General features: G+C 44.0%; 1 protein-coding gene and 1 long non-coding RNA gene across 2 annotated transcripts in view; one reads left to right on the plus strand and one right to left on the minus strand.

The window, feature by feature from the left end:
* Positions 1-9,354: 9,354 nt before the first annotated feature.
* On the minus strand, positions 9,355-11,600 carry PPP1R3G (protein phosphatase 1 regulatory subunit 3G). The gene has a single exon (XM_019710854.2). The coding sequence runs from the start codon at positions 11,063-11,065 to the stop codon at positions 10,007-10,009; it is 1,059 nt and encodes a 352-aa protein (XP_019566413.2). The 5' UTR covers positions 11,066-11,600; the 3' UTR covers positions 9,355-10,006.
* A 31-nt stretch (positions 11,601-11,631) lies between these two features.
* LOC141572158 (uncharacterized) overlaps positions 11,632-14,653 on the plus strand; it is an 84,723-nt gene continuing 81,701 nt past the window's right edge. Inside the window, exon 1 of the long non-coding RNA XR_012497338.1 lies at positions 11,632-11,826. This is a non-coding gene — a long non-coding RNA (uncharacterized LOC141572158). The remainder of the gene's footprint in view (positions 11,827-14,653) is intronic.

Consider the following 14,653-nt stretch of genomic DNA (forward strand, 5'->3'; position numbering starts at 1 on the left):
ACCCAGGAGAGGGATTGCTGGGTCATATGGCAATTCTATTCGTAATTTTTGAGGAACCTCCACACTGCCTTCCATAACGGCTGCACCAGTCTGCATTCCCACCAACAGTGTATGAGGGTTCCTTTTCTCCACAGCCTCTCCAACATTTGTTACTATTTGTCTTGTTGATGATAGCCATTCTGACTGGGGTGAGGTGATATCTCATTGTGGTTTTGATTTGCATTTCTCTGATGATTAGTGATGTTGAGCATTTTTCATATGTCTATTTGCCATTTGTATGTCCTCTTTGGAGAAATGTCTCTTCAAGTCCTCTGCCCATTTTTCAATTGGGTTGTTTGTTTTTTGTTGTTGAGTTGCATGAGTTCCTTGTATATTCTGGATACTAGCCCCTTATCGGAGGCACTGTTTGCAAAAATCTTCTCCCATTCAGTTGGTGGCCTCTTTATTTTGTCAATGGTTTCTTTTGCTGTGCAGAAGCTTTTAAGTTTCATATAGTCCCATTCGTTTATTTTAGCTTTTACTTCCATTGCCTTTGGAGTCAAGTTCATAAAATGCTCTTTGAACCCAAGGTCCATAAGTTTAGTACCTATGTTTTCTTCTATGCAGTTTATTGTGTCAGGTCTTATGCTTAAGTCTTTGATCCATTTTGAATTAACTTTGGTACATGGTGACAAATAGCAGTCCAGTTTCATTCTTTTGCACGTGGCTATCCAATTCTCCCAGCACCATTTATTGAAGAGGCTGTCTTTGCTCCATTGTATGTTTTAGCTTCTTTGTCAAAAATTATCTGTCCATATTTATGTGGTTTTATTTCTGGGTTCTCAATTCTATTCCATTGGTCTATGTGTCTCTTTTTCTGCCAATACCATGCTGTTTTGATTATTGTAGCCCTGTAGTACAAGCCAAAGTCAGGAAGTGTGATACCTCCATTATTGTTCTTTTTCCTTAAGATTGCTTTGGCTATTCGGGGTCTTTTGTGGTTCCAAACAAATCTGATGATTTTTGTTCTATTTCTTTAAAATATGCCATTGGGATTTTGATGGGGATTGCATTGAATCTGTATATTGCTTTGGGTAATATGGCCATTTTAACTATGTTGATTCTTCCAATCCATGAGCACGGAATGTCTTTCCATTTCTTCGTGTCTTCTATTTCTTTCAAAAAAAGGTCTTATAGTTTTCAGCATATAGGTCTTTCACATCCTTGGTTAAGTTTATTCCTAGGTATTTTGTTCTTTTTGCTGCAATTGCAAAAGGGATTGCTTTTGTATTTCTTTTTTCTGAGATTTCATTGTTAGTATATAGGAAGGGAATGGACTTTTGTGCGTTGATTTTGTAGCCAGCAACTTTACTGTATTCGTTGATTGTTTCTAATAGCTTTTTGGTGGAGTCTTTAGGGTTTTCTCTATATAGCATCATGTCATCTGCAAAGAGTGATAATTTAACTTCTTCATTCCCAATTTGGATGCCTTTTATTTCTTTCTCTTGCCTGATTGCTCTGGCAAGGACTTCCAACACTATGTTGAAAAGCAGAGGTGATAGGGGACATCCCTGTCGTGTTCCTGAACGTAGAGCAAAGGGCTTCAGTTTTTCTCCATTAATTATGAGATTAGCAGAGGGCTTGTCATATATGGCCTTTATTATGTTAAGGTATTTTCCTTCTATACCCATTTTATTAAGTGTTTTAATCATAAATGGATGTTGTATCTTGTCAAATGCTTTTTCTGCATCAATTGATATAATCATATGATTTTTGTCCTTTATTTTGTTTATGTGATGTATCACATTGATGGATTTGGATGTTGAACCATCCTTGTGCCCCGGGATGAACCCCACTTGGTCGTGATGAATAATCTTTTTAATGCATTGTTGTATTCGATTTGCTAGAATTTTATTTAGGATTTTTGCATCGGTATTCATCAGAGATATTGGTCTGTAGTTTTCTTTTTTGTGCTGTCCTTACCAGGTTTTGGTATCAGGGTAATGTTGGCCTCATAAAATGAGTTAGGGAGTACTGTCTCTTCTTCAATTTTTGGAAGAGTTTGTGCAGAATTGGTATTAGATCCTCTTTGAAGGTTTGGTAGAATTCACTAGTGAAGCCATCTGGTCCCGGACTTTTGCTTTTGGGAAGGTTTTGGATGACTGATTCAATTTAGTTACTGGTGATCGGTCTGTTTAGATTTTCCAGTTCTTCATGGTTCAGCCTTGGAAGGCTATATGTTTCTAAGAACTTGTCCATTTCTTCTAGGTTGTTGAATTTGGTGGCATATAGTCCTTCATAGTATTCTTGGATGATCCTTTGTATTTCTGTGGTGTCCGTGATAACTTCCCCTTTTACGTTTCTGATTTTGTTAATCAGTGTCTTCTCTCTTTTATCTTAGTAAGTCTAGCCAAGGGTTTGTCAATTTTGTTAATCTTTTCAAAGAACCAGCTCTTTGTCACATTAATTTTTTCTATTGTCTTTTTGTTCTCTATTTCATTTAGTTCTGCTCTAATTTTTGTTATTTCCTTTCTTCTGCTGACCTTGGGTTTTACTTGTTCTTCTTTTTCTAGTTCTTTAAGGTGTAACATGAGGTTATTTATTTGGGAGTTTTCTTGTTTCTTGAGATAGGCCTGTAATGAGATAAATTTCCCTCTTAAAACTGCTTTTGCTGCATCCCAAAAATTTTGGTAGGATGTATTTTCATTGTCATTTGTTTCTATGTATCTTTTGATCTCTCCTCTAATTTCTTCTTTGACCCAGTCCTTCTTTAAAAGTATGTTGTTTAATCTCCATGTATTTGTGTTTTTTCCCCGCTTTCTTTTTACAGTTGATATCCAATTTCAAAGCCTTGTGATCAGAGAATATGCATGGTATGATTTCAATCTTCTTAAATTTGTTGAGACTGATTTTATGTCCCAATATATGGTCTATCCTTGAGAATGTTCCATGTACACTAGAAAAGAATGTATAGTCTGATGTTTTAGGATGAAGTGCTCTATAAATGTCAATTATGTCCATTTCATCTAATGTGTCATTTAGGGCTACTATTTCGTTATTTATTTTCTGTTTGGATGATCTATCCATAGCTGTCAATGATGTATTTAAGTCCCCTAGTATAATTGTGTTTTGGTCAATTTCTCCCTTTAGTTCTGTTAGTAGTTGCTTGGTGTATTTCGGTGCTCCCTGATTGGGGGCATAAATATTGATGACTGTTATGTCTTCTTGTTGTACAGTCCCCTTCACCATTATGAAATGTCCATCTTTGTCTCTTGTTATCTTTTTCACCTTGAAGTCTGTTTCATCTGATATCATTATGGCTACACCTGATTTTCTCTGGGTACCATTTGCTTGGAGTGTCAATTTCCACCCTTTCACTTTGAGTCTATGCTTGTCCTTGTAGCTGAGATGTGTCTCTTGGAGACAGCATATGGTTGGGTTTAGTTTTTTGATCCAATCTGCTACTCTGTGCCTTTTTATTGGTGAGTTCAGTCCATTTACATTTAGGGTGATTATTGATATGTGAGGATTTCCTGTCATTCTATCTTTAGTTTTCTGGTAAGGCTGTGTCTCCATTGTTTCTTTGCCTTTTTGTTGTTGTCTATTATTTCTGTGTGGTGGTATTCTATGATGTTTCCCTCTGTTTCTTCTTTTATTTCAGTATATATTTCAATTCTGGATTTATTTTGAGTGGTTACCCTTAAGTTTATGTAAAAGAAAGTTTGATATTTAGAGTATTCCATTTTCTTCAGCACGCTTACTTTCTCCATTCCCATATTTCGGTTCAGGCCTTTACTCTCCCCCTTTTTGAGTTTTGGTTGCCACAAATTGTCCCTGTTGATGGTGGTCGAATAGCCTCCTTTAGTATTTCTTGTAGTGCAGGTCGTGTATTAGAAAATTCCCTCAGCTTCTGTATGTCTGGAAAGGTCTTTATTCCTCCTTCATATCTAAAGGATATCTTTGCTGTATATATTATTCTTGGCTCATGATTTCTCTCTTTCAATAGTTTGAATATTTGGTTCCACTCCCTCCTGGCTTTTAGAGTTTCTGCTGAAAAATCTGATGATAATCTAATGGGCTTTCCTTTGTAAGTTACCGTCTTCTTTTCCCTGGCTGCCTTGAGGATTCTTTCTTTGTCGTTGATTTTAGACAGCTTCAATACAATGTGCCTTGGAGAAGGCCTGTTGGGATTGAGGTAACTAGGTGTTCTATTAGTTTCTTGGATTCGAGGGTCCAGTTCTGTCCACAAATTTGGGAAGTTCTCATCGATAATTTGTTTGAATATATTCTCTGTTCCCTTCTCTCTTTCTTCTCCTTCTGGTATGCCCATTATTCTTATATTGCTCTTTCTGATGGAGTCTGAAAGTTCTTGTAGAGTTCTTTCATTTCTTTTAAGTCTCAAGTCTTTCTTCTTCTATCTGTGTCATTTCCAGGTTTCTATCTTCGATGTCACTGATTCTTTCCTCCATCTGGTCAACTCTACTACCTAAGCTGGTTATTTCATTCTTAATTTCTTCTATTGAGTTCTTAATCTCCAGAAATTCTATTTGGTTCTTTTTTAAAATTTCAATCTCTTTCGTAAAATGCTCATGCTGTTCTTTGATTGAGTTTCTGAGTTCATTTAACTGCCTATCTGTGTTTTCTTGTATCTCGTTGAGTTTTTCAGAACTGCAATCTTGAATTCTCTGTCATTTAAGTCACATATTTCTGTATCTTTAAGTGCCTTCTCTGGAGATTTTTCACTTTCTTTCTGAGCTATCTTGTTGCCTTGGTTATTCATGGCGATTACTGGTTTACTATTTCTCTTCCTAGACATCTACAGGAGTGACTTCTGCAACAGGTTGATAGTAGAAGGTCTTTCTTTTGTTTTCCAGTACTTGTTGGTAGAATGTTTTATTATTTCTCCAACTGCAACTTATTTTTCTTCTCCCACACGGTAGTGCTATGTTTTCTCTGCACTATTCCAACTTCTCACACAATGGGGGGATTCCCTGGGAGACGGGCTTCTCCTCTGTTAATAGTTCGTCTAGGTCACAGAGCGCAGTGTCCCGGTGGGTATGCGGAGAGCTTTTGATGTTCCAAAGCTCTTCCAGCTCCTGATTCAGAGCCCCTATGTTTCAGCAGTTCTGTTTACTCCTGCTGGGATCCGCCCAGATAGGTGGGGTCAGGGGCGTGGTGAATTGTGAGAGGTGTCCCAGAGCAATGGCGGTGACCACCACCACAGCTGCTCCTGCTTCCACAGCTCCCTCCCCTTTGCCGGATCTAGTTGGGCTGTGAATGTGTCTGTGGTCCACAGTTCTCAAAACAGCAAATTTTCTGTTGTTTTGATCTGACACTGCTACTGTTTCGCTTCTAGCACCGGGCAGGTGCGGGCGGGGTGAGCTCTGGGAGGGGAGGGAAGAGGCGGCTAGTCTCATTGCTTAAGGCTCCGTTCTCTGCTCGGCAGTGCGCGCTTAAATCACCGTTTTCAGCCTTTTTTCCTCAGTCTTTTCTCCGATGTCTCTGCCGTGAGCGTTGGGTTCAGCCATTTATATGCTGTTCCCTCAGTCCTGTGGAGCCCTGGTAGAGCCCTAGCAGTCCGAGTTCTTCCCTGTCCCGCAGCTGCGTTAGTTCCGGGCAGCAGCGAGCTCGGAGCACTGAGCTAGGTCTGCGTTCTGCGCCCTCGCGCCTCCGTGTCTGCGCACTTCTCCCTTTCCTCCTCCCTCCACTCACGTGAATCTCCCACCTGTAGGTGATTTCAGTCGGTAGTGGGCCTCTTCGTCTTGCCTGTCTGCTGTGCAGGGAGTCCTTTGTGGAGTTTTTGTTGTTCGATTCTTTGTAAATTCCAGGGGGGCTTTACAGAGGCTCACCTCACGCCGCCATTTTTCCAGAACCCACAAAGTACACTTTTAAACATTTCTCCTGGAACTTGTTTTACAGGCAGCCTTCAGAACATGACTAATATATTTTCTTAACCTTTGACAATAAGCTACGTTGCAAAGCCAACTGAAACATTCAGTTAAAGCCTGTATCTACATCTCAAGACTCTATGGTCTGATATCCAAACATGTTTACGGTTAGCTGCTGGTTTCACACACAGACTGCCACATGTCCAGCCGCTGCTTAATAAACTCTTTAGATACCGACACATTTAACGTCCGTGGACACAGTGACCCATGCACCCACTTGCCCATAAGGAAGAAACTGGAATCTGTCTGCTGGAGATCAGGGTCATTCAATGAGCTGAGAACTTAGTTTTTGATCACTAGAGCTGGGCAAGATGTTTAAGATATTAGATTTTTAAAGCAGAATGACCTGCATTTATTCAAGTTGAGGTAAACATTACCAAAAAAAAAGCAACAGTAATTCCCGCCATTGTGAGAATTTTGCTTTTTGGATTAGAATGTGTGTTTTCATTCCATTCAGGAAATTCATTCTTACACATTTCCTTACTCTGGTCAATATTGACCCTTCCTTTGAAACTAACTTTTCAAAAACAAATAAAACCTATTTTAACTTCCTTAGATTTCTTTACAAAATGTTTGCTATCAGTCTATAATGAAAGTTGGCACTTTACGAACTAAATTGACATTTAGAAGATTGCCAATTCTGGCATAAGGCTATAACCATGTGCAGAAAGGCTAGGCAGTTCAAAATATTTTATACAATTCCAAACCTTAAAAGAGCTTTTCTCCAAGATTTGGAGGAAAGCAAAGCTAGGTTTCCTTTCCTAACAGCCATGTTAGACTTTCGTTATATTATGAAATAAGTACTTTTAAAATGAAAGGTTTGAATTCCAAAATATACGTTTGAAAATCAAGATTTTATGAAAATAGAAAGTTGTTGTACATGCCTCTTAAAAACCCATTTCTTATCTATGTTATTCTAGATTTAATGAATTATCATTTTAAAAAATACCAGACAAGAGGATCTTTATTTTGAACATTATATTGGGATTCTAATTTTATCCTAATTTTATTTTAAATAATCCAAAACAATCCAAAATTATTAACCTATAAACCAGCATTTCAATCTGAGTTATAGGCTGTATTCATCAATACTTTCCAACTGAAATGTACTCGTAAATACAGAAGAAACATCTAAAATGTATCTAGGTGTTGTTATTATGCAATAATGCACTATTCAAAAGGAAATGGTAGACCAGACCCAATACCAAACTCTGCATGGAGAGACACACTTGCTTTTGTAGTTAGTAACAAAAATGAAATAATTCTAATAATTGCTCATTTCTATCATTGTAAAGTTTTTATAAGCATATGTGAATTAAGTATTCATTATTTCATCGATGGGACCATTTTTTAACCTGCTTTACTCCAAGTGTAAATTATAATTCATAACTTCTGATGGCTTTCCACTAATAAGTTGTTATTTAAAAATTTTTCCACAATCAATTACTTTGGCAAACACTGCTAGTCAAAGGATGCTGTAAACTAGAGTTCCGACTAAGTATTCCTTATAGCTTAAGATGTCCCAATTTGAGGCATGGAAACATTTGGCAGTTTTGTAGCTTGATGTTAATTCAGATGGGTGCTATATTTCAGGGGCATCGATTTATTATTTCTTAGATATGTCAAAAAATAATAAATGGAGCCACTTTAAAATGGAGCAGGAGATGCCATGCCAGAGACACTGCCTTACACAGGTACTATGCCTCAAACCTTTGAAATGTTAAAACAGCAAAACGACTTGTGGACTGGGCCTAAAGCAACATTGTGCCCCAAAGACCTGTTTGCAAGGACAATAAGAAAACAGCTGTTATGACGATTAGACTGAAAATTAAAAACATTGTTTAGAAGTAGTATCATTATGTTATTTGCACCAATAGAAATGCCTTCTTTCTAATGATGTAACTGTTCCCCCTTCCCTTTCTCATAAATATCCATTGCCTTTGTCTCCTAATCGGAACACTGTTTGGGCTTCTGCCTGAATCAGAGCTTCCTGAATAGCCAGTCTTTGATCTCAAATAAATGCTTGTTGCCCCTCACTTTGAAAGGCCTTTTTATTTTCAGGTTAACAGATGAAAGAAGGCAACAGGTAGATTCCCCTCCCCAGTACAGTGATAATTGTACGTGTCGTGTCTTAGTGTTCATCCTAACCAAGATTACCAAGAGGAATGCAAGCAGTTCTACCTTTACCCAAAGGACGTATATCTCAAGTGGCAAGTTTTACCAAAATGTAACAGTTTTATTAGGTGTAACTCTCAGCATCTAGTGTTTTTTAAAATGCTGCTTCTCTAGAGCAGGGATTGGGAAATTTTCTGTAAGGGTCCAGAGAGTAAATATTTTAGACTTTGCCATATGGTCTCTGTTACATCTACTCAACTCTGCTCTTGTAGCAGAAAAGCAGTCATGTAAATGAATGTCCATGGCTGTGTTCCAATAAAACTTTATTTATGGATACTGAAATTTGAATTTCATACAATTCTCATATGTTGCAAAATAGTATTCTTCTTTGATTTTTTCCCAACTGTTTAAAAAATGTAAAACCCTTTTTCAGCTCTCAGGCCCTACAAGAACAGGTTTCAGGCTGACTTTGGCCCATGAACCAAAGGGTAGTGTGCCTACCCTTGCTCAGTAGAACCACAGTGAAACCTCCTGTCCCTCCTTAAAGATTACCATCACAAAGCAAATTGCTTATACTAGTCATATGCAGGAAATATGAGAACTAAAGAAAGGCAAATTACCAAGGGATGACCACAGTGTGAAAGAACCAAGTCCTCATCCAGGATCCCCACCTGCCCTGCACCTGCATGGCCACTCCATCTTGGCATCCACAGCCATCAGCTGTGAGTGAAGGGTGACCAGACACGGTGCCCATAGTCCTGCCGCTTGCAGGGTACCCATCTAGTTTTCAGCAGCATTTACGTGCGGGGCATGTTTCATTATCCATTAAGTCACCACTACCCACTGTGGCTCCAAGGAGGACAGAAAGCCAGCTTTTCATTCCCCATCTCCTGCACTTGGAGTCCAGCCAGTGAGTCCAGCTTCCCTGACTGCGAATAGCCCCGAGGAATCTAGCAGCTGTTAACGCGTCCTGCCTACACAAAGGGGGCTGACTGAGGACCGGTCTGGGTCTGGGGCTCACAGCCAAGCCCTACCAGATTACCAGCCGGGCCTTTCATTTCACCAGCTTCTCATTTTGGCGGGGCACGGAACCCTTCGACAAAACATTTTAAAGAACATTTTTATTTTTGCCCAGTTTGGGCAATCTGGGCCTTTCCACATCAGAGAGGAGGCATCGAAGAAAGGAAATTTGGAAATACCGTCGTTTAACTATTGTTAAACTGCCCGCGCCCCATCATCAGCTGAGAAGAGAGCCTATATGCCAAGACCTCCCAAACCCCCCAGGAGCTGAAACATAAATTGCAGCACAAAAGGATGTGCAAGTGGCCTTTACTTTTTTAAAGGACATTTGTACACAAAGGCACAAGAATATAAAGTCAAGTCTGGACAGACATCTCCCAGATCCCAGTTAAGAGAAAAGGACAGCAGGCCACGGCCCCCATCAGGTTGTGTCTGGGAAACAGACCCTGGGGGGGGGAAAGGCTCCAGCGTACACCCACAGTCCAGTGCCTTCCCTTGGTGTGATGTGGCGGGATGCTTCGTCCTTTCCGAGGAGGGGTCTCCAGCAAGCTGCAAAGGCTGAAAACACGATGTCTACAGTTAAAAACATATCCCAAGGTCTTACAGTCGTGCTCAAGAGTCAGGTGCCTTTTATTTGGAGAAAACTACTGCTCAGAGTCTTGAGGATTTCTTTTCCATTCTGACACGAGGAGAATTCAAGAGGTCGGCTATGAAGGCAGGAGCAACCGGAAAAGGGGCGGGGAGGTTGGGTGCTTTTCCAGGGCTCACATGCTTGATCGCAGGATCTATCTGGGTGCGAGTTTACGACTGAGCGGCTCCTTCCTTTCCTTCCACGCTGCGCTCCATGTGGACGACGCTCGGCAAAGCGTCCGGGCAAATCACCGGGTCCCATGGTCCCTCGAAGCTCTCAGGGGTGTCGCGGGGCGGAGGGCCGGGCCCAGGGCTCAGAGCGTGTCCGCTGGACGCGCGTAGCGCAGCGTGTAGTTGGCCCCCGCGTTGTTGTCCCAGTACTCGCCCTGTGCGCAGCGGTAGCAGACCGCGAAGTGGACGGCGACGTCCGGAGCGTCCACCTTCTCCCCCTCCTTGGGCTGCAGGCCCGGGGGCAGGCACAGCGAGAAGTGGAAGCGTTCGGCGCCCGGCTCCTCCTCGGCACCCGTGGGCCCAGGTTCCCCCGACGGCGCCTCAGGCCGCTGGGGCTCCACTGACTCAGGCTGCAGCTCGGCGGGCACGTCCAGGAAGGAGCGCCACTCGGTGAAAGTATAGCGCACCGCCACGGCCCTCGGCCCGGGGCAGCCCAGCACCCGGCCAGAGCCCGTCACCTGCGCGCCCCAGGGCGCCGAGCAGTGCACGCGCTCCAGGCACACGCGCTGCCGCCGCAGGCGCTCGACCGCGGCACTGGGCCCGGGAAGCTCGAAGACAGGCCGGAGCCCGGCAGGCGGCGCGGCGGCAGCGGCCGCCGCCATCAGGCCTGGGAGCTGCTGCAGCTCCTCCGCGCTCAAGGGGAAGCTGCGGAGGCGGGAGAGCACAGCTGGCGGCACCTGCGGCTCCTCCGCCTCGCTGAAGTGCCTCACGCTGGCCAGGCTCAGCCCCAGGGTGTCGGCGAACTGCACCCGCTTCTTGCACTTGGCGCAGCAGCCACGCCGGCTGTGCGGCGAGTCCTCCGCGCTCTCGCCGCCCTCCGCGCCCAGCCCCAGGGCAAACTGCTGTTGCTGCTGCAGGAACTTGGCCGCCTGCAAGATCGGGTCGGCGGGCAGCGAAAAGGAACGCGCGCGGCGGCGGCGGCGATGTTCCAGTAGCTCCTCCTGTTCCCGGAGGGCAGCCTCTTCCTGTGGGGACAAGGGCTCGGCGTCTGGGCTCCCGGACTCAGCTATGCGACAGCCGTCCCTGCCACCCTCCATGCAGAGGGCACTCCTGGCGGGCAGCTCCTCGGTTGGCGGGGGGTCTCCAATGGGCGCAGGTCCCTGCGCCTCCAAAGTTAGCGGCTGCGCCCCTTGGGGCTCCATGAAGCAGTCTCGCCTCAGGACCTGTCCGGGTCGCGAACCCCTGCTCAAGACTCCTCTGGACACTTAACACCTTAGATCGTTGACAGCGCGCAGCGCCCGCCCAGGGCTCCAGAGGAGAACACAGTTCCACATGGGTGCCTCGGGGTTTTAGCGGCGGCTGCCAGGGCGGAGTGGGCGGAGGATGACGGCCAGGGGCAGCTCCCGGCCAGGCAGCCTGGGGATTGAGCCTTCCCCGGACGAGGGAGGGCCGGGGGGCGGGGAGGCGCGGCCGCAGAACACCTGAAAGCGAGGTGTCGCGGGGCGACAGCGCAGGCAGGTTTCCCGAATACTCCGGCGTAAAGTGGGAGACGGATTTCTGGAAGTCGGGGTCTCCCTTTCACCTCCCTCCCACCCCAGCGGGGCCAGCGGCGGTCCTGCCTCCGGAGCTCCTGTGTGAACTTGCGATCAGCTTTGGCTGACACCGGCGTGAGCAGTCTTACGGCGTGTGGGCTCGTAAAGTTAGCCCACAGGTCTTGACCGGTGTGCCCTCCCAGCAGTCACATCGACCCAGGAAGTCGCCGGGGCAGGGGCGCGATTAAGGGAAACCTGCCTGCGGGAAAGCTGGGAGGCGGGCGGGCTGAGCGGTCGGAGAGCATAGAGCGCCTCCCTCTCGTCTTCTTCGGTCCATCCGCGAACCTCAGGGCGCGCTGGGCGCCAATCCTACTCAGAAGCCAGACCCCGCCGGGAACTTCCGAAAGCCGTGTGGCGTGGGCCTGGGCTGAGTATGTGGAGGGGATCGGGGGGGGCGGGGGGGGGCGGGACGGGCGGAGAAGAGGGAGAACTGCCGAGGCCATTCACGCGGGGCCCGGGAGCACGTCCCCGCTCCTCCCCTTTTCCCTCCCGCCGGGGCTTGGAGTTCCGAGTTCCGAGCGCACCGCCCCCACGGACGCTCCGGAGAGTGGGGGCCTGACGCGCAACAGGACTGCGAGGTCGCGGCCCTGCCGCTCTGAGGCTGCGGGAGTCCCTCTCGGGCCTTACTAGGGAATGCGGAACCTGGGAATCGGAGGGACTTCCAAAGTGTTTTGTTGTTGTTTCTGTTTTTCATTTTAAGATTTACTTTGCTCTAAGTCGGTGGTTGTCCAAATTTAGCGCGCATCGCCATCACTGGAAGGCCTGTGAAAACACATCGCTGGGCCCACCCTACACTTCTGGTCCAGTAGTTCTGGGGTGGCGCCTCACAGTGTTTCTACCAGGCGCGTGGTGATGCTGGGCTCTAGGCCCGCCTTTGGGAACTACTAATAAACGTGTGTGGGCAGTGGACAGTTATTTGTATAAGAAGTTGGACATTCTACAAACATAGATCCACTATTTCAGAAAAAATAAAAAGCAAAGCCAATCTACCCAGATCATTTAACGGAAGCGTAATATCTAAAATAGCTTATGCTCTGGCAGACCATATTAGTTTCAGGTGTACACCATAGGTACTCAACATTTATACCCCTAAAGAGGTGATCACCATGATAAGTCCAGCAGCCATCTGACACTGTATCACACTATCACAATATTATTGACTGTATTCCCCATGCTGTACATTACATCCCCATGACTTACTGGTTTTGTACCTGGAAATCTGAACTTCATGTTCCCCTTCACCTTTCCCTCTTTTTAATTTTTCAATTACAGTTGACATTCAGTATAATTTTATATTAGTTTCAGGTGCACAGCATAGTGGATAGACATTTATATAATTTAAGAAGTGATCCTCCTGACTAGTCTAGTACCTAACTGGCACTATACATAGTTATTACCATAATATTGAATATATTCCCTATGATTTACTTTACTTCCCCATGACTGTTTAGTAACAACCAATTTGTACTTCTTAATCCCTTCCCCTTTGTTACCCACATCCCCAAGCCCCCTCCCATCTGGCAACCATGAAAATGTTTTCTGTATCTATGAATTTATTTCTGTTTTGTTTATTTGTTCGTTTTATTCTTTAGATTCCACACATAAGCGGAATCACATTGCATCTGTCTTTCTCTGACATACTCCACTCAGCACAATGCCCTCCAGATCCATCCATGTTGCTGCAGATGGCAAGACCCCATTCCCTTCCCTGGCTGAGCAATATTCCATTGTATATATGTACCACCTCCTCTTTATCTATTCTTCTATCAGTGGAAGAATACCCAGGCTGCTTCTACCCAGGCTGCTTCCACATCTTGGCCATTGTAAACTATGCTGCAATGAACATATAGATGCACACGTCCCCTTGAAGTAGTGTTTTGGGTTTCTTCAGATAAATACCCTGAAGCGGTATTGTCTTTTGTTATAGCGTTTGTTTTTAAGCCTATTTTGTCTGGTATAAGTATTGCTACCCCAGCTTTTTCTGTTTTTCTTTTTACCATTTTGAGGAAATATCTTTTTCCATCCATTTACTTTTCATCTGTGTGCGTCTTTCAATCTGAATTGTGTCTCTTATAGGCAGCATATGTAAGAGTCTTATTTTCTTATCCATTCAGCTACCCTATGGCTTTTGATTGGATCACTTAATTCATTTACATGGAAGTAATTGTTGATAGATATGTAGCTATTGCCATTTTATTATTCATAATTTTGATCTTTTCTTTTTTCCTTCTAAAGAAGTCCTTTTAACATTTCTGGGAATACTGGTTTAGTGGTGATGAACTCCTTTAGCTTTTTCTTGTCTGGGAAGCTCTTTATCTGTCCTTCAATTTTAAATGATAGCCTTGCTGGGTAGAGTAGTCTTGGTTGTAGGTCCTGACTTTTCATCACGTTGAATATTTCCTGCCAATTCCTTCTGGCCTGCAAAGTTTCTGGTTGAGAAATCAGCTGATATTCTTATGGGAGCTCCTTTATAAGTTACCAGTTGCCTTTCTCTTGCTGCTTTTAGGATTCTCTAGTTTTCTTTATCCTTTGCCATTCTAACTATAATGTGTCTTGGTGTGGGCCTGTTTGGTTTCATCCTGTTTGGGGCTCTGCATTTCCTGGACGTGTATGTCTATTTCCTTTGCCAGATTAGGAAAGTTTTCAGTCATTATTTCTTCAAATAGATTTTCAATCTCTTGCTTTCCATCTTCTCCTTCTGGTACCCCTGTGATACAAATGTTGTTATGCTTGATGTTGTCCCACAGGTCTCAAACTGTCCCCATTTTTTTTTTTTTTTTGAATTCTTTTTTCTTTTTTCTGGTTGGGTGATTTCTGCTATCTTGTCTTCCAAATCACTGATTCAGTCCTCTGTTTCATCTAGTCTGCTAGTGATTCCTTCTAGTGAGTTCTTCATTTCAGTTATTGTGTTCTTCCCTTCTGACGTTTTGGTTTTGGTTTTGGTTTTTTTGTTTGTTTTTTGTTTTTTTCATAGTTTCTATGTCCTTTTTAATGCTTGTTATCTCTTTGTTGAAGTTCTCACTAAGATCCTTGAGCATTCTTATAACCATTGTTTTGAACTCTGTATCTGATAAGTTGCTTGCCTCCATTTTGTTTAGTTCTTTTTCTGGCGTTTTCTCCCGTTCTTTCATTTGGGATACATTGTTTTGTTTCTTCATTTTGGCTGCCTCTCTGTGTTTGTTGCTCTGTATTAGGTAG

This window comes from Rhinolophus sinicus, linkage group LG06 (genome assembly GCF_036562045.2).
Source record: "Rhinolophus sinicus isolate RSC01 linkage group LG06, ASM3656204v1, whole genome shotgun sequence".
Lineage (NCBI taxonomy): Eukaryota > Metazoa > Chordata > Mammalia > Chiroptera > Rhinolophidae > Rhinolophus > Rhinolophus sinicus.

What these genes read in the sequence shown, in the direction of transcription:
- PPP1R3G (XM_019710854.2), bottom strand. Translation starts at nt 11,065, where the DNA reads ATGGAGCCCCAAGGGGCGCAGCCGCTAACTTTGGAGGCGCAGGGACCT.